Source organism: Carassius gibelio, chromosome B7 (assembly GCF_023724105.1).
Source record: "Carassius gibelio isolate Cgi1373 ecotype wild population from Czech Republic chromosome B7, carGib1.2-hapl.c, whole genome shotgun sequence".
NCBI lineage: Eukaryota > Metazoa > Chordata > Actinopteri > Cypriniformes > Cyprinidae > Carassius > Carassius gibelio.
This window is the reverse complement of record NC_068402.1, coordinates 31,306,405-31,326,752: the sequence shown is the minus strand read 5'-3', so window position 1 is coordinate 31,326,752 and position 20,348 is coordinate 31,306,405. Positions and strand designations below refer to the sequence as shown.

General features: G+C 34.5%; 1 protein-coding gene across 3 annotated transcripts in view; it reads left to right on the top strand.

Moving 5' to 3' along the window:
- The first annotated feature begins 1,849 nt into the window (after positions 1-1,849).
- The window catches only part of LOC127961419 (B-cadherin), a 70,247-nt gene continuing 51,748 nt past the window's right edge, over positions 1,850-20,348 (top strand). Inside the window, exons 1-8 of one of the 3 annotated variants that reach the window (XM_052560504.1) lie at positions 1,850-1,989; positions 5,803-5,917; positions 6,881-7,128; positions 9,986-10,123; positions 10,216-10,371; positions 13,187-13,334; positions 13,434-13,609; positions 13,693-13,821. In XM_052560504.1, coding sequence (XP_052416464.1) covers positions 1,939-1,989; positions 5,803-5,917; positions 6,881-7,128; positions 9,986-10,123; positions 10,216-10,371; positions 13,187-13,334; positions 13,434-13,609; positions 13,693-13,821 — 1,161 coding nt within the window. In that variant the 5' untranslated portion in view covers positions 1,850-1,938. The remainder of the gene's footprint in view (positions 1,990-5,802; positions 5,918-6,880; positions 7,129-9,985; positions 10,124-10,215; positions 10,372-13,186; positions 13,335-13,433; positions 13,610-13,692; positions 13,822-20,348) is intronic. The other 2 variants (XM_052560506.1, XM_052560505.1) reach the window with 2 other exon arrangements.

The following is a 20,348-nucleotide window of genomic DNA, read 5'->3' as shown; positions in this document are numbered from 1 at the left end:
TGGATTAATGCTTATTGGAGACGCGAACCGTTTAAAAACGATTCAGTTCGATTTGGTGAACTGTTTCAAAAAGATCCGGTTACATCGAATGATTCCCCTTACGAAAAATAACCATGGTTTTATTATAGTAAAACTGTAGTAACCCATGGTTTTTTGGCGTATTGACTGCCATTTGTAAAACCACAGATTTACTACAAATACCATGGTAAAACTATGGTTAATATAGCAAAACAATGGTTAATTTGTGGTTACCATGGTTTAACTACAGTAACCATGGTTTTTTGGTTTTATTTGTAGTAAAACCATGGTTAATTTTCGCAAGGGTCGTTCGCGAACCGGATATCACAAACTGCTTTGTTTTTAACTGTCTTACAACAGACACGGAAGAGAAGACAATGCTGAATAAAGTCATAGTTTTTGCTATTTTTGGACCAAAATGTATTTTTGATGCTTCAAAAAATTCTAAATGACCCTCTGATGTCTTATGGGTTTGAAACAACATGAGGGTAAGTTATTAGTGACATAAATTTGCAAATTGGGCTAACTAACCCTAGTAACCGTTTTTTGTTTACAAAAAGTCAGTCAAAGGAATTGTGATTGTCCTTTAGGTTAATCATTTGAAATAGTAAAAACAATATGTTCAAACTTTTGACTACTTTCTTTAATAGCTACATAACACAATACTTCTACTTTTACTTTCAGTACTTGAGTAGTAAATTTTAAAATAGACTACTTGCAATACTTAAGTACAAAAAATGTTGAATACTTTAGTACTTCTACTTAAGTGTGGTGCTTAAAGAGCACTTCAACTTCTACTCAAGTCACTTTTTTGATAGAGCACTTGTACTTTTACTCAAGTATGGGTCTCTAGTACTTTATACATTTCTGATAGTAACTAAAGGCGGACTCACCTTGTTTTGTGTGAACCCTTGGTATTTCTAACTGACTTGATCCTAGTGATCTGTTTGCTCTGTTAGGTTTATATTCAGTGAACATATCTGCAATATATTTCGGTCCTAGGTCATTTAGTGACTTATATACGAGTAAAAGTACTTTAAAATCAATGCTAAATGTAACTGGAAGCCAGTGTAAGGACCTGAGGACTGGTGTGATATGCTCAGATTTTCTGGTTCTAGTCAGAATCCTGGCAGCAGCGTTCTGGATGAGCTGCAGCTATCTAATGGTCTTTTTGGGAAGGCCAGTGAGGAGCCCATAACAATAGTCCACCCTGCTGGTGATAAAGGCATGAACAAGTTTCTCCAAGTCTTGACTGGAAACAAAACATCTAATTCTTGCAATGTTTTTTAAATGATAGAATGCTGATTTAGTTACTGCTTTGACATGACTACTGAAACTAAGGTCTGTCTCCAGAATCACACCAAGATTCTTGACTTGATTTTTAGTTGTTTGAACACTTGAACACCTTGAACACTTCATCTTTGTTTCCAAATGCAATGACTTCAGTTTTTTCCTTATTTAACTGAAGATAGTTCTGGCACTTCCAACTATTAATTTCATCAATGCATTGGCAGAAGGAGTCATATCGTCGATAAAGTCGTATATCAAAATATATTGGAGACATCCAAAGTTTCTTTAATTTTTTTATTTCTATTTTTTATAATGCAGACCACTAATAGTTCCTGCAGGCTGACAAGGTGATGCTTGAGTAATTACTGAAGGGTTACCATGTTTTTTTGCTTTAAAATAAATGTTCACGTCACTAGTAGTTAGTGGGGGATGACAAGGTAATGCTTGAGTATCGCTGACAAATCATATTTTTTACTGACACCACTCACACACAAACCAAGAAACAAATCCACTTGCCCGCAAACTCCACCTCCCACTCCCACCCTACAAAAAAAACATATTTAAATAACTTGACATTCTCAAAAATAAGGAGCTACTATCTCAAGGTCCTTTTAAAGCAATTTGCTTCAAATGAAAACAATGAAGTCTTTTAGCTTGGAAGTTATCATTTTCCTTTGTAAGGTAGGACTTTATCCCTCATATCAAGACAAATTCCAAAAACTTTGGATGTCTCAAAGTTTTTTCAAGTTTGGAGAATATTTTGTAAACATTTACAAAATTTGATTATGCAATTATATTGAAATATTACCTTATCTATACAGTATGTGTTATTTAGTTGTATATTTTTTCCTTTGATAGTATTTCTTTTTCCTTTCCTTGAATACATTTAAATTTGGGTAAAACGGTTCAAATGAAGGTTTGCAAGAGGTTTTGGTAGACCTGATATTGTGTGTGTCACAACACAGGAGACCACGATGAGACAAACAGGTAAGTCCCCAGGATTTATTCAACAGGCAAGGGTGACTGTGAAGTCGTAAACAACAGGTGCAAGAATGCAGAGATACGATTGGAGCAACTTAGCTTGCAAGGCAAACCAAAGTAATTTTCTTTCTTATAGGTGGCTGCTATGATCGTCTACTGAAGAAAGTTTGGAACAGGAGAGGCAGGTAAGTATCCGAGGTGGGTAGAGTCCAGTGAATAGTTTGTAAGTGACTATGAGACAAGACAAAGGTTAGTGAAAGTGATGGTGTTTAGGTGGGTCTTTGATGAGGTGTAGCAAGTGGAGGGAATCAGAATTCAGGTGATTGTGAGCGTGCAGGATGTTTCCTATGGGAGTTGGTGAATCCAAGACAAGGCATCAGCTCAGGTGTTGTGTGTCCAGGCCGGTAGCTGACAGTGAAGTTGAAGCGGGTGACGAACATGACCCACTGGGCTTGTCTTGGGTTAATTTTGCATTCTTGAGGTATTTCAAGTTGCTATGACCGGTGATGACTTGAAATAGATGAAGGGCTCCCTCCAGCCAGTGTCTCCATTCTTCTAGGGCAAGTTGGATGTCCAACACCTCACAATTCCCAATATCATAATTTTGCTTCGCTAGGGACAGCTAACATGAGAAATACACACAGGGATGCAGCTTGGGAGGCTCTCCAGAGTATTGGGACAGCACCACTCCCACTCCCATGGTAGAGGCATTTACCTAGTAAAGTAAAGGGGCTGTTAAGGTGCTGAAAGATTGAATAAACTGGTGATAAAAATTCAAAAACAAATCTGACAAAATCAGACAAATCTGAGGAAGTATTGCAGTTCTTTTACAGAGGATAGTAAGGGTCATTGGTTGATAGATTTAACCTTCTTATCATCCATTTGGATGCCTTGAGGGGTGATGACGTAGCCGAGCAACTGGTTGGTGGTATGGTGGAACTCACACTTCCCCAACTTGAGATAAAGGTAGCATTGCCTCCGTTTCTGAAGGACCTGCTCTACGTGGTGGCGATGTTCGGCCAGGTTCCGGAAGCAGATGAAGATGTTGTCTATGTACTGTAGACAATAGCAACTTGATGGAGGAACTCCTGGAACACTTCATTCATGAAACCCTGTAAGATGTATGGTGAGTTGGCAAGCCCATTCAGCATAACCAAGTACTTATAGTGACCAATTAGGGCAGGGCTATCCAATTGGCGGCCTGCAGGCCGAATGCGGCCCGCCAATCATCTTTATCCGACCCGTGAGAAGAGTACATGCAGATCACTTATATGCCTTGAATTGTGTTTTCACCTAAGGTAGTTTGCCCACAAGGTGGCAACACTGGCCCAGGCCAGCCGAAAAGAAAAGCAAGAGAAGTAACAGCGACAAATCCGCCAAAAAGAAACGTGATTGGGCTAGTTTTTGGCTTATTTTGAGTAACATTGGGTGGATTTTCTTGTGAAAACATGGCAACTACAATCTACCAGGGAACGCAACATCAATAGATAGCGACGTTGACAAGAGCGTGAGGGAGGGAGTTATGAAATGAAATGTCCACAACTCTAGTTTAAAACGAGTATAAAGACATTGTTATATGCAGAAATAGCGCAGACTGGATGAAGGTGATTACAGTATAGTTTAAAAGTCTGTGCGTTCGGCTGAATGTATGCTGGCTATAGCCGCTTCACACAATGCCAGTGACACTTCAAACGACAAAAACACACACAATTATTTCAAAATACACAGTTTTGACGAGTGTTTTTTTTTTTTTTTTTTTAAACACAGCCTTAAATGAGTTATAAAGTCCAAAATAATCGTAAAGAGCTGGGAGAAGCCTGATATGTGTCAGAAATACCTCACGCACATCAGATTTTAAAGAGACAGCATTGCTTTTAAAGTGAAACTTGCTGAAGTTTATTTAATGGAAACTCTTCAGAAATCAACTTTTGTTGCTTGAATAAAGAATAATCTATATAGTTTATACATATACAATTTATAGTTTATGTGAAGATTGTTTTGCATTCAATTAAATTAAAAGTTGTTATATTTTTCGGAACATAAATGTTAAAAAAATAACAATTATTATGTAATGTTGAATTGCTATAACTAATGGATAAAACTGAGAGGAAGATGCGTTTAATAGAGACATCATCAGCAGTATTATTAAAATAATAATAATAATAATGAGACTTTGTAAAAAGATTTTCAATAAAAATACACTATCTTTATGTTGTTTCTACAATCATTTGGAGGTTCAGTGTGAAATTATGACAATATATCAGTAATCAGTTAATTTTTTTGATTGACAAAACAAATATTATCCTTTCATAGACATTGTTGTTGGTAATATTAATTCATTTTACTGCTAAATATGCATTTCATTTAAATCCTTTATTTTAGAGACCCCACCACCCCCCTGGCCACTGGCCCCTGACCCCCTTCAAATCTTCAATAAGATAATCCAGCCCTCAAATGAAACTAATTGAATAGCCCTGAATTAGGGTAATGAAGGCTGTTTTTTGTTCACCTCCAGTGCATATATGAATGAGATTGTAAGCACTTTGCAGGTCCAGTTTGGAGAAGATACTCTACAGAGTTCCTTAGAGGCAGCTGGAACCAGAGGCAAAGTTCAGTAAAACTTTACTGTTTGAGAGTTTAGGGTCCGGTAATCGATAGAGGGCTTCATGCCTTCATGCCCATAATAAAGACAGAGCCCCCACGTTTATTCTCCTATAATTCTCCGTTTGCCTGGGGTGGTATAGTTGTCAACTTGCGTGTGTTCTGGTGCTGGACCCAGATGTGCAGATGAAGGTGGTGGAGAGAGTGTTTGACTGATTGGGGATGCAGATCCATGGTAGATAGTGCAGTTGGTCTGGTCTTCTGTCACAGCACAGAAGGAGACCATGAAGCAAGAAGCAAATAGATAAGTTTCAAGGATTTTTTTATTCAATTCAATTTATTCAACAGACAGGAATGGCAACTATGAAGCCATAAATAACAGGAATGCAAGAATGCAGAGATAGGATTGAGGCAACTTTCAAGGCTATCGAAAGTGTTTCTCTTTCTTATAGGTAGATGCTAGGATAGTCTACAGATGAAGGTTTGGATCAGGAAAGGCAGGTAAGTATCCAAGGTGGGTAGAGAAAAGTGAAAGGGAAACTCATACAAATGCATATTTAACTAGATAAAACAGTTTGTCAAGACAAACTTTAAGTTTGAAAAAGTCTGAAAAGTTTGAAAAAGTTTTAAGTTTTTAAGTTTTCAGTCTGAAAGTAGCTTTAAAAGCTTAGTTTTAATGTTTTAAAGGCAATACAGTCTGCCAGAGACAGACAGAGATAGATGGATGGATGGATGGATGGATGGATGGATGGATGGACGGGTGGGTGGATGGATGGATGTGAATATTTAAGTTGAACACAAATGTGGACCAGCCCTGTAGATTCCTGTGCCTGAAGTGATTAATAAATCAAAATACCTTACAGTTCAACTGTATATATGCTAACGAATAATATTTATTGCATTTCAAATTAGGTATTTTTGAGTGGATTTGCGGAGGAGTCTCCATGTACACCTGGCTTAGAGTCGGAGTTGCTGGTTTTTAAAGTGCACCAAGATGACCTTTACAAGGGAAAAACACTAGGAAGAGGTAAGCTATATTAAAATATCTCTAGCAAATTAATGTTGAGAGCTTTTGTTAAATTTTTCTTCTAGTATTTGGCTGAATAATCTCTCTACACAATGCAATAAGATATCTACATACAACAATTTTTCTATTTACATTTTTTTAACTATTACATTAATTATTACGACCCATTACAATCAAATTTTATACATCCACAGTATCACCTAAATTTGCTGTCATCATGTGTAACGCCTATAGTCTAGTAAAGTAATGTAGTTACCAATATTATTAGTGTAATGCGTTACTTTACTTCGTTACCCAAAAAAGTAATATAGTTACTATAATCCATTACTTTGTAACTCGTTACCCCCAACACTGATGCCATTGATGCTGCATCAGTAACTTATGCTATGCAAACATCCTCCAGGTGTTACTATTGTCTTAAGCCTGTTCCTTCATTGGCTATCACCAAATCATTGGCTAATGGTGCTAGACCCACTCTCTGAGGCATAACATCAACCATATGTCAAAAGGACATAACATCGCTCCTCTGATGTTTCATATTCATGAAGCAATTTATCCTGGATAAAGACGTCCTATCTGCTGGAACCTTCTTTTGCTCAGTCTGGGTTTTTTAGAGACATGGTGAATGAGTTTCCTTGTGTCAATCAATCCCACTCCAGCTCTCAGCAGCTTCCTTGAAAAGAGCAAAGGAGCAGAGTAACTCTGCCATAATGCTTTGTTATGATTATGAATTCCTATTTTAGAAATTGAAGGAGGCACAGATATAGCCTTTTAAGCCACTATTGACATGCTGCTTCGGAGGGTGGGGCCAGTGCAATCAGCAAATGCATTTGTTGTGATTCTTCTTGTGTTCATAGCATCAGCTACTGAAACACTGTACCTTTCTCCACACGGGGAACCAAGGTTAAATACATAATAAGATGTATTGTTTTACCAATTTATTCCCTTTCTGATTTCTGACAGTAAATTTTAATACATGCAATGGAAAAACAAGAACACTCTTTCAGTCTGTTGACAAGCGGTTTGATGTGAACGAGGATGGGACTGTTACACTGAAGAGACCACTGACTCTTCATGAGGCTTACGTGGTGTTTTCAGTGCATGCTTGGGATGCCAATGGCAAGAAGCACACTGTATCTATCAAAGTTGAATTTGTCCAACATCTTAATGGGCATCACAAGGATACAGTCATGAACATCTCCTCTCCACAGGTACCAATCATTTACTTCAAGAAACTGCCGTGCAATACAATACAAAATTTCAGCTTTTTATGTGTTAATTTATTATGGTTCTTTAAATAGACACATATAGTTATCAATTTCTGTACATGTTTAGGGCCCACCTGATTTGGCGAAAAAAAAAAAAAAGAAAATCAATTATTAATAATAATAAATGGCCAAAGTTCCAGTGCATATTTATGTTTGAGCTCTGGAGAGGATAAAATCTATCTTCTAATTTCTATTTATGAAAAAAATTCAGCATTGGGCAAACTGGCAAACTTTTTGTTCAATTCTTAGTTCTACACAAGACAAACAAAGTATAGACACAATGTAAATAAGAGATAAATTAATACTAAAACACCAAAACTACAAACAGTCGCTACTATCTCACAATATAACTGCAATGTCGCATTTATGCCAAATAACATCACAAAACCCATTGTTACCCTGCTGACAAATACAATAGAAACCATCACAGAAAATCTAATGATTTCCACAACAAATACCACTACAAACCATCAACTTTTAACCATTAAAATCATTACATAACATGTAGCTGTTTTTTTTTTTTTTTGGACATATTACATAGGTTTTAACAAAAGCCACCAACAGAAGGTGACCAATTACAAGTAGAGACCAACAGACGCCATTAAAAGTTTTCATTAAAACCAATACAACTTCATTATAACCAGTATGACCATTACAGATTATGTGATGGTTTCTATTTTTATATATTTTTTCTGTAGGGGACTGAAATAGATGTATTATTGTATGACCTAAAATGCTTTAAATCTATAGAAAAAGAGTAGAATGCAAAAATGTATAATATGACAAACCTAGAATCTAGAACCCTGAAATAACAGAATTCTTAAATTTGATCATTCACATCTCTCTCTCTCTCTGTCTCTCTCTCTCTGTGTGTGTGTGTGCACGCGTGTGTGTGTGTGCGTGTGTGTGCGTGTACGTGTGCGTGTGAGTGTGTGTCATGTTAATCAGACTTATCATCTTATAGGCGATTTCATTAACTCTGTTTTCTAACTCTATAGGCCTGTCTCTCAAATGTAACCCCTTGTAGAATCGCTGCTGTCACTTTATGAATGAATTGAATATTCAGAAAATGAGGAGTAATAGATAGCAGTGAACGTTCGTACTAGGGGTATCTGGGATTTTAATGTAGTGCTCATAGACTACATGCTCTATAGCAGGGATGGTATTTGGTACTGTGACAAGGGCAACCTATTTTCCTTTATACCATTGGCCTCAAACTCAATTCCTGGAGGGCCACAGCTCTGCACAGTTTTGCTCCAACCCTAATCAAACACACCTGATCCAGTTAATCAAGGTCTTCAGGATTACTAGAAACTTCCAAGCAGGTGTGATTTGGAGCTGGTTGGAGCGAAACTCTGCAGAGCTGTAGCCCAGGAATTGAGTTTGAGACCACTGCTTTATACCAAGGGGCTGGATTACTAATCCACGTTCACACACCTTTTACAACGTTTTATTCAATTTCTCAGTTGTCAGTTTTCAAAAAAACTCAGTTGTCAGGTGACAGCAATAACAAATAAACATCTCAATTTCATTGTCTGTAAATTTTATACAAACAAAAAATGTGTAGAGGTCCTATTTTTTATTACAGAACATTATCTAATAACATAAGAGGACAGTTATAAAAGCCTTTTATAGGCCGTTATACATTTATTTAAAAATGAATAAATAAAAATTGAAAACATACCTGTAAAGAAAGAAAGATAAAGACACACAAAAGGTCCAATATGGCACATCGAGGCTAATGCTAACTGAAGCATACACAATTATATGACAAAATAATACCATTAAATACTGTACATAAATTCCATTAAAACACAGATGTAAAGATGAGTTTAATTATTAATTTAGTTTACAAAAACAGCCAACATTTATTATATGCAAATACAGAAAACCGCGAGCACCTATATAGTATACTGACGTTATGTCTAAACATAAACAAATGATACAAAATATTAGTGATTGTTTTTAGTCTGTTTTCCACATTTGATCTAATGGATCTGTTTAATTGATGGCACTAATACATTCAATGAGAAATAATTTAATATTTTTGAATAAACAGGATTACAGTATGTACTGTAATGCTTTTTTTCTTGTGGGACACTCATTAGTGTGGCATTTTAATATAATAAATGTCTGATGCTTTTTATACATAATATAAATGTTATATATTTTCAATATATTAAATAAAATAAATGTCAGCTCCTTTTTTAACAGAATGAATCATTAAGCTATTTAATCTTGTGAAAGTTATGTACAGTAATTAGCGCCATTGTTTTGTCTTTTGATTGTATGAATTTAAAAAAATTACTCAAAAATATTATGTGTAATATTGTAACCTTCATTTTTTAAAGTAAATAGCTCATTAGATTTTTTACAGTGCAACATCTGCCTCAGAGCGGTGTGTGTCTTAGCATATTTTGTGGCGATAGCAAAAGTAGTTTTATTTGTAGACCCAGAGGTGTCACTAGTGGATGAAAAAGGTAAACTGAGTATAGGGGACCCAGAGGCATTGATGTCCCTTGTGCTTCCTAACAAGTCAATGTACCCTTTTGAAGCCACTGCCAATTTTTCACTTTCACTTTCATTCACATCTCCACCCACTTTCTCCCATTATGCATTTAAGAGAAAAGCATGTGGGAAAAGAAGTGATGAAAGTAATGCAGATGTTACAAAGTTGTTGAAATAAAATAAAATGAATACATAAATAATAATAAAATAAATAAATAAACAACCCAGAGGGATATGTCCCCTCTAAAATTGTAAAAAAAAAAAATATGGTTCACTCCTTTTTGCTTCACAGATAGAATCTCCACTTGATCCACCTTTGGCATTTGCAAGGTCTTCAGCACGTCTAAAGAGAGCACCGGGAGGTTGGATTATCCCTCCGATCAATGTACCCGAGAATAGCAGAGGGCCATTCCCAAAGAAACTGGTCCAGGTGAGTGAAAGTCATAAAGAGACTTTTCATCATGAGATGGATGAGAAAGAGGTCTGTCATTGAGTTGTTCTCTTATTGCTTCCTGAATTTAGATAAAGTCAGAGTATGCCAAGGAAGTTCACATGGTATACCGCGTCACAGGCGAAGGGGCAGATCTGGAACCAAAGGGGATTTTCACTATTGATAAATTTACAGGGAATCTGTTTGTGACTAATCCACTCGACAGAGAAAAAAAAGCTTCATACAGAGTAAGGACATTTTTAATCTCTTTACTTTTAAATGGGTTGACCGTTTTCTTTTCTTGTTTTTACAGTGACTGTACATTTTAAATGTTCATTTATTTTTAAATATATGGTAGTCAACAAAATACAATTCAGTCAGATGTGAAACTCATTTGCGAAATCACCACCAGGTGGCGCAAAGGAACAGTTCACACCGCGTCATCATGTGACATTTTTACTTGTGAATGAAGATAAAAAATGATGAAATAAATTGATACTTTAATAACAATAATAATATAACATTATAACATTTAATCTGAACTAATTATTCTAATTGCTTATAGTTTCATCTTTTTGACTACAGTTAGAGTGAAATATAGGCTAAAATGACAGCAGCGCTTTAAGAGTACTACTTTTTACTGTGGGGAGAGGGGTATGGTTGTAACATGCGGAGAGTAGTAACAACACCACCTATTAATTTCCACCTATCAGGGATAAGCTAGGTTTCCCATTATAATTTCATTATTTACCCACTTCCTACCCGATCTTATACAAATGGTTGTCAAAGCTGTAAATAGATATGCATTTTATGATGAAAAAGAATCAGATTTTGGTGAAAGAATCAGATTGTATTATTATTATTATTAAGGGTTCAAGCACGTAGAGCTGAAACTCTATTGAAATTGTAAGGATTTAAAATTGTTGTATTATTATTCTACTTATTATTCTATGTGTTGTTTCACATACCCACACAGTATGCATATCATTTGATAGATCTCCTCATAATGCACAACTTCTAGCCTCTAGAACCACTAGAACCATTTCTGTCAATCAAATCATTCATTAATGTTAAAAGCCTACTTTTGTGAACTAGTCCTAGGTTTTTCGCTCAATCTCAATAAATCCACTGCAGTAATATTCTCTGGACTCTCTCTCTCTCTCTCTCTCTCTCTCTCTCTCTCTCTCTCTCTCTCTCTCTCTCTCTCTCTATATATATATATATATATATATATGTGTGTGTGTGTGTGTGTGTGTGTGTGTGTATGTATGTGTGCGTGTGTGTGTGTGTGTGTGTGTGTGTGTGTGTGTGTGTGTGCTTGAAAATGCTCATATATTCACACAAACACTAGATCTTCAAATCATATGATAGGTTTTTAACTGAAAATCAATTAAACCACTGCAGTACAATTCTCTAGACTCTTTAGGTCAATAATTATGCAAAAAAAAAAAAAATGAAAATGTTTGGGTAAGTTTTAACACATATTAGCATTCCCTTTCATGTTGTCTATATGGAGCTCTTTTGGCAGCTCAAGGCCAACGGAATTAAAATGTGCCCTATGCAGTTTCTGGATCCACCAAGCCTGCAGTCTAGAGTTAAAAACATTGGTGAACATTGTGAATCTGATTAAGAAAATTCATACATACAGTAGACACACAATCTCACACGTAAATTTACACAGTTTTTTGTTAGAATCATCACATTTTTGAGTTGAGTGTTCAGTAAGCAAATACTGTTAATGAAGCTTGTTCTAGTAGTCTATTTAACACAAGCACAGACTCCTGCATCAAACAGATTTAAGATGTTGTCATTCATAGAAAGTGTGAAATTGTATATTTAACATCAACTTATAAGGGCTAAGATACTGTTGCAGAGGTTGGTGCCTTTTGTAGTGAACAAATGTGGGTGTTTTGTATAAAAGTTTTAGCACTCTAGCTCAAAAATTTTGCGGGTAACAGATGCTAAAACATGTTACAAACATACCTGGTCTCCTCTACAGTATTAACCCCTATTTGTACACTGTGCATATTTATTTTGTCAGCATTACTGTCACATATAAAATGTTTGAAATTTAAATTGAATAGTTCAATGCTTATAAAAATTATCTTTTTATGACACATTCACTGTAAACAGCAAATGTGATAATGTACAGGATAATGTACAGGAAAATATATATAAATAAATAAATAAAAAAATCCTTCATATTAGTTTTATTCATTTCCATGATATAACAAAAAAAATTATGAGACTAGGCAAATGTTTCGTCTTATAGGAAAAACATATGGGAATTTAAACCAAAGCAAATTAATTAGAATCCTCATGTTAAGGCTAAACTAAAATGACTGATTAATAAAGCATTTCTTGTGTTAAATTCAACACAATACAACCTAAGTGTTTTGTCATTTTATGAGATCTTAGTCTATATATACATGTAAATGCACTTTTGTGAAACTGATATTTGCTGATCGGCTGAACTCAGAATCTGCGCAGCTAATACGACACATTTCTCTGAATGGCTTCAGAGAACAAACAATTAATTCACAACATTTGTTTCCAAATGCAGAAAAAAAAAATACAAAACTGATTGTTTAAATTTACAATAAGATCCAGAATACGTAGAAAGCTGAATAGAACTCATAATGTAGACTTTACTCAATAAACATGCTTTGGTTCCTATTTTAGAACAACTATAGAAAGTAATTGTCGCCTAGTTTAAATGAAAAATTTATTACGTTTTTATTATAAATAATAGGATAACTATTGCTTCTCTCTCGTGTGCGCATGCAAGCAGTTGGAAAAGGGTTTTGTAGCCTACTTCTGGGCCGTTCACAGAAAGTGAATTCGTAATTGACCATATGCATGATTACGTCCTGGTATGAGATAAGCCAGCTCCCATAAGGGGAGTGTTTTTCACTTCTTTCTAGTCTACATAATAATCCATTCACAATTTTGAAAAAAAGTTTTGTTTGTCTAAAGTAAATAGACATGGACTAAAAAACTTTAAAGAAACATTTTTTTTTTTTTTGCCCTTTAACATAACCAAATTTCTTCTAATTTCTTTAGCTTTTAGCTCATGCTGAAGCACGTGAAGTGGCTAATATAAGAGAAAATCCAATGGAAGTTATCATCAATGTGTTTGACCAAAATGATAACAAGCCTGTATTTACTCAAAATCCTTTTAATGGACATGTTCATGAAGCTGCTGAAAAAGGTACGTATGATGCAGTTTCTCAAGAAAATGGTTTTTAGCAGTTTTTCTCTTCAAATGCCAGCTTTTACCACCTAATTAGTCTTTATTTTCTCATCATAGGTTATGAGTTTATGACCGTCACAGCCACTGATGCAGATGACACGATAGAAACGACCAACGGTGTCGTCCGCTACACGATTGTCAGCCAAGAGCCAAAACTTCCAAAACCGAACATGTTTGATATCAATGTTGTATCTGGAAGCATTTTCGTGCAAGAACCAGGCATGGACAGAGAGGTGAGAAGTGACATTTGATGAATCTCAAAGTGGTAATAAAATTACTTGATGTAAACGCACTCATCAGCTATGTTTCCTCTCAGCAATGGCCCAAATATACTTTGTTAATCGCGGCTACTGACATGGAAGGAAGTGGTATGGCAACCACTGGCACAGCAGTTATTACAATTACTGACAGCAATGATAATCCTCCTAAGTTTGAGCAAATTACGGTAATGTATATTTATTTAGAATAGTTTTACTCTACCACTTGTAGGTGTTTGAACTCATTAATTCTTATATACACACCCCATACATATCTTTTAGCATGTCGTATCTGTGCCAGAGAATAAAGTAGGCTATGTAGTGGTCAAACTGGCAGCCACTGATGACAGTTTGTTTGTTTCATTTTATACAGTACAGTGTATCTATTACTAAGAAGGAAGTGGAACTGCTTGCAAAATGCATGTTACTAATGAAGAAGATGCTGGATCAAGTGCCTGGACACAATCATACACAAATAGGGCCCATAGGGTAACAAGAAATACATTCTGTCTGCGATGATTCATTTATAAAACCTATGCATATTTTCGCTGTGAAGATTAAATCCATAATGTCTTTATGAAAAATGTGAATGTGTCAGTATAATTCTTATTATTTTGTAGAATTAATCATGAAATCGAGCTGTTGCCTGTACCATGATGGTAGCTCAACAAAATCAGGATTAGTTTTGAGTTGACAAAACTAAACCAATCTGGCTTTGTTGGTACCATGATGCTGACAATCAACATTCTTTGTTCTTTTGTGCTTCATTACACCATTTTAATGTAAAATTACATGAAATGTCTGGTTAGATCTTTTAGTTGTTGGGTTTTTTTTTTCTTTTTCAGTATATAGTAAGGTTACTAACTGTTCATTTATTTACATTTTTTTTTCCATATATTTTTTAACAATATTTTAAAGTTACAGTTAAGCACATTTTTATGATATCAAAAAATTCAAACAACACTACCATATACAATCCATCTATCTATCTATCTATCTATCTATCTATCTATCTATCTATCTATCTATCTATCTATCTATCTGTTGTTGAGGAAAATATGCAATTGTCCTATTGCAAGTTTGCCTTTTTTTATATTTAATACCTTTGTATTTTAACCGCATCTATTGAAAATGTATTACTGGTAAAGTGATTTATTAAGAAAGACACCACCCATTATATTGAAATAGTTTTACTGGAAGAAAATAGTTTATTAAGAAAGACACCACACGTTATTTTGAAATTGTTTTATTGGAGAAATTGTTCATTAAGAAAGACTCCACACGATATATTGAAATTGTTTTATTGGAAAAATGCTTCATTAAGAAAGACACCACACATTATATTGTAATTGTTTTAAAGCATTTACTGAGCAAATATTTATAGCAAATATTATCAAAAGTATTGCTAGAAATGAAACCTATATTAGTAAGAGCTTTACTAAAGAAAAATGAAGAAAATGAATGTTACCATAGAATGCATGAAGGAGGCATCAAAGAAGAAAGAGAAAATTGTGAAAATGGAAGGCTTCCTAAAGAGAGCATCTTAGGGAATTTCCAGACCTCATGATGTCACAAGACATTGTATCCACCTGCTCTCTATAAGGGACTAAAGTGCTAAGAGGAAATCAGATGTTGGTTCTGTGGAAGATCTTCTCCAGTGCCAGTGGCCTTACCATTGATCCCTCTAAACAACCAAGCATGCAAATGATATATCTCTGTTTTTATTTCCGTTTTTTATATATATATCAGTATTTTGTTTGTAGCATATGTTACCTATATACAATAAACTAATACTTAATTAAGAAGTTCGCCTGCCAAAATACTGATTTCTAAACCTGAGCAGAACAGACCACGGAGAAGTCTTCTGTGATCTATTTTGTAAGTATGAAGTTTTTATGTAGTTATGTAGTTAATTTGTGTAGAAGATTTAGCACAGTAAAACTATATATATATATATATTTATATATATATATATATATATATATATATATATATATATATATATATATATATATATATATATATATATATATATATATATATATATGTATATGTACCTATATGTATATGTATATATATATATGTATATGTATATATGTATATATATATATATATATATATATATATATATATATATATATATATATATATATATATATATATATATTAGTCATTTTTTAAGATGCTTTATTTTAAATATAATTTTTGTCAAATCCGAATAAGCTTTACCAAATAATCCAAATAGTCTTCATAAGAAAGTGTTTAAACAATGTTTAATGAATCATAAACAATTATTGCACATGCACATGGGGAACAGCCCTTAAGACAAGTTTGTAGGTGAAAGAAAATTAATCTTAAAGTTCCAATAACACCAGTCCAGGAGAAGGATGCCCTGAGTCCATGATAAGTTGCATGGTGCAGGGCTGAATTATGCATACTACTAGCCTCCTGGAGGTAATTTTGGAAAGCTCTGGCAGTGACTTATTTGTGCTTTTTTTCAAATGTTTATATATTTTACAATTATTTTAATTATGTGTCATTTTATCATCATTTTACTCTCTAATTGTCATGGATCACAATATATTACAGGCCATACAAATATTATATGTTCTGTAAAAAGTCTTATATAGCTGCTGAAAATCATGGTTTCTTGTTATATTGTGTATTTTTGGATGGATTCCATCATGTATCATTGTGTAAATGTGTATCATTGTGTATTTATAAAAGCTCTAAATAGTTATTTTCACAAAAAAAAAAAAAAAAAAAAAAAAAAAAATATATATATATATATATATATATATATATATATAATGAAAATTGATTTTTAAAATTTCACAAATATTATCGATGTATTTTTGCTCCCTTATAATATTAAAACAACAAAACTATCACACACCAAACCTACTTGGGATGGCATGTAATGATGTGCAACCTGACTGAGTTGCAGTTACTGTATCATTGCACAAGTGGTGACAAGGACCCTAATAAAACACAAAAGTACAGATGAAAAACATTATTTTTTCGGGGTGGTCTTGTCTTGCTTTTCCCTTTGTCACTTTCTTTTCACTCCAAATCAATCACAATCTATTATGCTTCCTAACTGGACAGAGAGATACAGACTTGGTGCTATACTTCGATGTTTTTTTCCTGTACACTCAAATATGTTTTGCAACTGCAAAATCAAGAAGAGCGTCTCGCTGCAGCCTGTGGTGGACATCCAACCCGGCCCACATCCAAGTGTGATGTCACAGACCACACCCATGTCAAAATACGTCACATTCTCGTTCATTTTGAAACAGGAAGAAGCATTGATAAGAAGATATGGAAGATGCCATGAATTGAACTCGGTGAATGAGAGCCTCGTGGGTTAGACGTGGGATGACTTTTTCTGAGTTTAAGGCGGTTGGCATAAACTGGTTTGTGACTGGATTGAGATGAATTTTGATAAAGTTAATGAAGAAGATATGGAGTTTGATGATTGGAATTTAGTAGGGAGTGGGAAAAGTCAAGAAAACAGGAAAAAAGGATGAAATGAAGGGAATCTGGTAGCTAGCCAATCCGGTAAACGGGGATTAGAAGGAAACAGTTGTTCGCAAAAAGATTGTAAAAGAGAAAATTTCAAATAATTCTTAAATTTAGAAAGGAAGTTGAGCATGTTAATCTTAGTCCAATGGCATTGTCTAAAGAGTTGAAGAAAAAGTTAGGAGAAGTGGATATGGCTAAGATTTTGAGAGACGGAAGTCTGCTGATAATTTGTAAAACAGAAGAACAACAAAAAAAAAGCGTTAAAAACTGAAAATATGTGCAAGAAAATAGTGAATGAAAGAAAGATTTTGGGTGAGAGAAAAATGAAACTGGGAGTGATAACAGGCATTACAATCGAAGAAGATCTAGAAAAACTCAAAGTATTTCTGGAGGGGAAGTGAGTAGAATAAAAAGGTTGCAAAAAACAATGAATGGGGAAAGGATTGATAGTTTGTCAGTTCTTTTGGAGTTTCAGGATTCAGTGTTTCCGGAAAGAGTTAAAATAGGATATATGAGTTTCGTAGTGAGGCCATATATTCCTCCCCAGTGTGCAAAGGAAAAACAACGATGTCCCAAGTGTGGAGGTGAGCATAGAATTGAAAACTTTGGAGAGGGTGTACAGGATAATTGCTGTAATTGTGGTGGGCAACACAGGGTAACATACAGTGGATGTGATGTAAGGAAGAGAGCAGTGGAAATTGAAAAAGTAAGAGCGGTAAACAACATAAGTTACGCAGAGGCAGTGAAGAAGGTTCAAGAGCAAAGGAGAAGTGATGGTACTGTTAAACATTATCATGAGACATGAGGTTGGTCAAGCAGAGGAAAACAATACAATGGAAAATAACTTGAGACAAGAGGTTGGTCAAGCAGAGGAAAGCAGCACAGAACTGACATTGGATACGTTGATTTTGTTCATTGCTTATGTAATAAATTGTACAGATCAAGTTAAAAAAAAAAACAGAGAAAATTAAAATAATTCTGAAAGAAGCTGAAAGGTTTTTGGGTATAGATAATATATCTTGGGAAAATATAAAAAACTGACTGGAAGATGGTGGAAAGACAGGAAGCGCAGGTGATAAGTCGACTTGAATATTGTACAATGGAATGCAAGAAGTTTGTTAGCTAATGGTCAGGAGTTTAAAGGATTTATAAAAAAGCTTAGAAAGAAAACAGAAATCAGATGTATCCAGGAAACATGGCTTAAGCCAGTGTTAGATTTTAGTATTAAAGGGTATGATGGTATACGCAGAGATAGAGAGGAGGATATTGGGGGAGGGTGTATAATATTTGTTAAAAATGGAAGACAATATAGGGTTATTGAGAAAGGTAATGAGTTGGAATTTATAGTATTAGAAGTTTTGAGTAAAGAAGGAAATGTTAAAATGATTAATTTTTATAATCCATGTAAAAGATTATCACTAGAGTTAATAGATTAACTTACTGTACATTTAGAAGGAAAAATTATATGCTGTGGAGATTTTAATGCCCATAGCACTTTATGGGATGATTGCAATGATGGGAATGGAACAGTTATTGAAGAGTTAATGGAAATTAAAGACCTAGTATGTTTAAATGATGGAAGGGGTACAAGGATTAATGTCAGAACGGGCACAGAATCAGCTATTGATCTTACACTTGTATCAAATTCTCTTGTGGGGGTATACTTATGGGATCTAAATAGAGAAATTACTATAGGAAGTGATCATTATCATATAGTAGTGGAAGTTAGTTTACATATAGAAGAAGGTAATACAGGAGGAGTGGAGAAATGGTTTTTTGAAAATGGTGATTAGGAGTCTTTTAGGTATATTAGTGAGCAAGAAATGAAAAAAATTGATATTGAAGAAAGTGTTGTTAATGTTAATAATTTTATTTGTAATGCGATATTATTAGCGGCAAGTCAGACTATACCGAAGAAAGGGGGTATAAAAAAGAAGATTGTACCATGGTGGACAAATGAATGTGATAAAGCAATTAAATGAATTTTATTGAATATAAAAGGAGGCAAGCAAAAGTAAGGAGAATCATAAAAAATACAAGAAGTAGGAAATTTTGTAACACAGTGGGAAGGGAAACAGAAATTGGTAAAGTATGGGGAATGATAAAAAGAAAGAATGGAATAAAAGAGAATTTGGGTATCCAATATTAAGGGATGGAGAAACAACAGCAATAAGAGATGGGGAGAAAGCAGAAATGCTGGTTAAAAATTTTGTTAAAATTCATAACTCAAACAATATTAGTGAAGAGGGAAAAAGAGGAAGGGAAAGTGCATTGAATGACCAATTAAATATGTTATTTACAAAGACAGAATTAAATCGTGCTGTCAGGAAAACCAAAAAATCAGCTCCAGGCATGGATCAGATTTGCTACAGTATATAATGATAAACCTGCTCAGTGAATCATCCAAAGATGTTTTAGTAAAAATGTACAATAAAATATGGGAGGAAAGAAAATTACCACAAAGTTGGAAGGAGGCGGTGATTCTTCCAATACCTAAACCAGGGAAAGATTGCACAAATCCAGAAAATTATAGACCAATAGCTTTGACATCTAATGTCTGTAAAATAATGGAAAAAATGATAATTGAAAGGTTAATGTATTGTGTGGAAAGTAATAAATATTAGTGGTGGGCATAGATTGTGGGCTGGCCCCCCAACTGAGCCTGGTTTCTCCCAAGGTTTTTTTCTCCATTCTGTCACCGATGGAGTTTCGGTTCCTTGCCGCTGTCGCCTCTGGCTTGCTTAGTTGGGGTCACTTCATCTACAGCGATATCGTTGACTTGATTGCAAATTAAAACAGACACTATTTCAACTGAACAGAGATGACATCAATGAATTCAATGATGAACTGCCTTTAACTATCATTTTGCATTATTGAGACACTGTTTTCCAAATGAATGTTGTTCAGTGCTTTGGCGCAATGTATTTTGTTTAAAGCACTATATAAATAAAGGTGATTGATAGATTAATTTTTTTTAATCTAGATTAATCTCACTGTGATCTTGAAATTAATCTAGATTAATCTATGGCTCATTCGAATTCTGCCGAAGGCATTCAGAATATGTGTGTTACCCAAATAAAATTGACAAACAGTAAGTCTTTGAGAAGGGGTTTATCAAGCTAGGTGGTGCATTAGAAAAGGGGCTCATCTCCTGTTTCCAAAATGCATCACAAAGTGCTTGAAAAAGCTG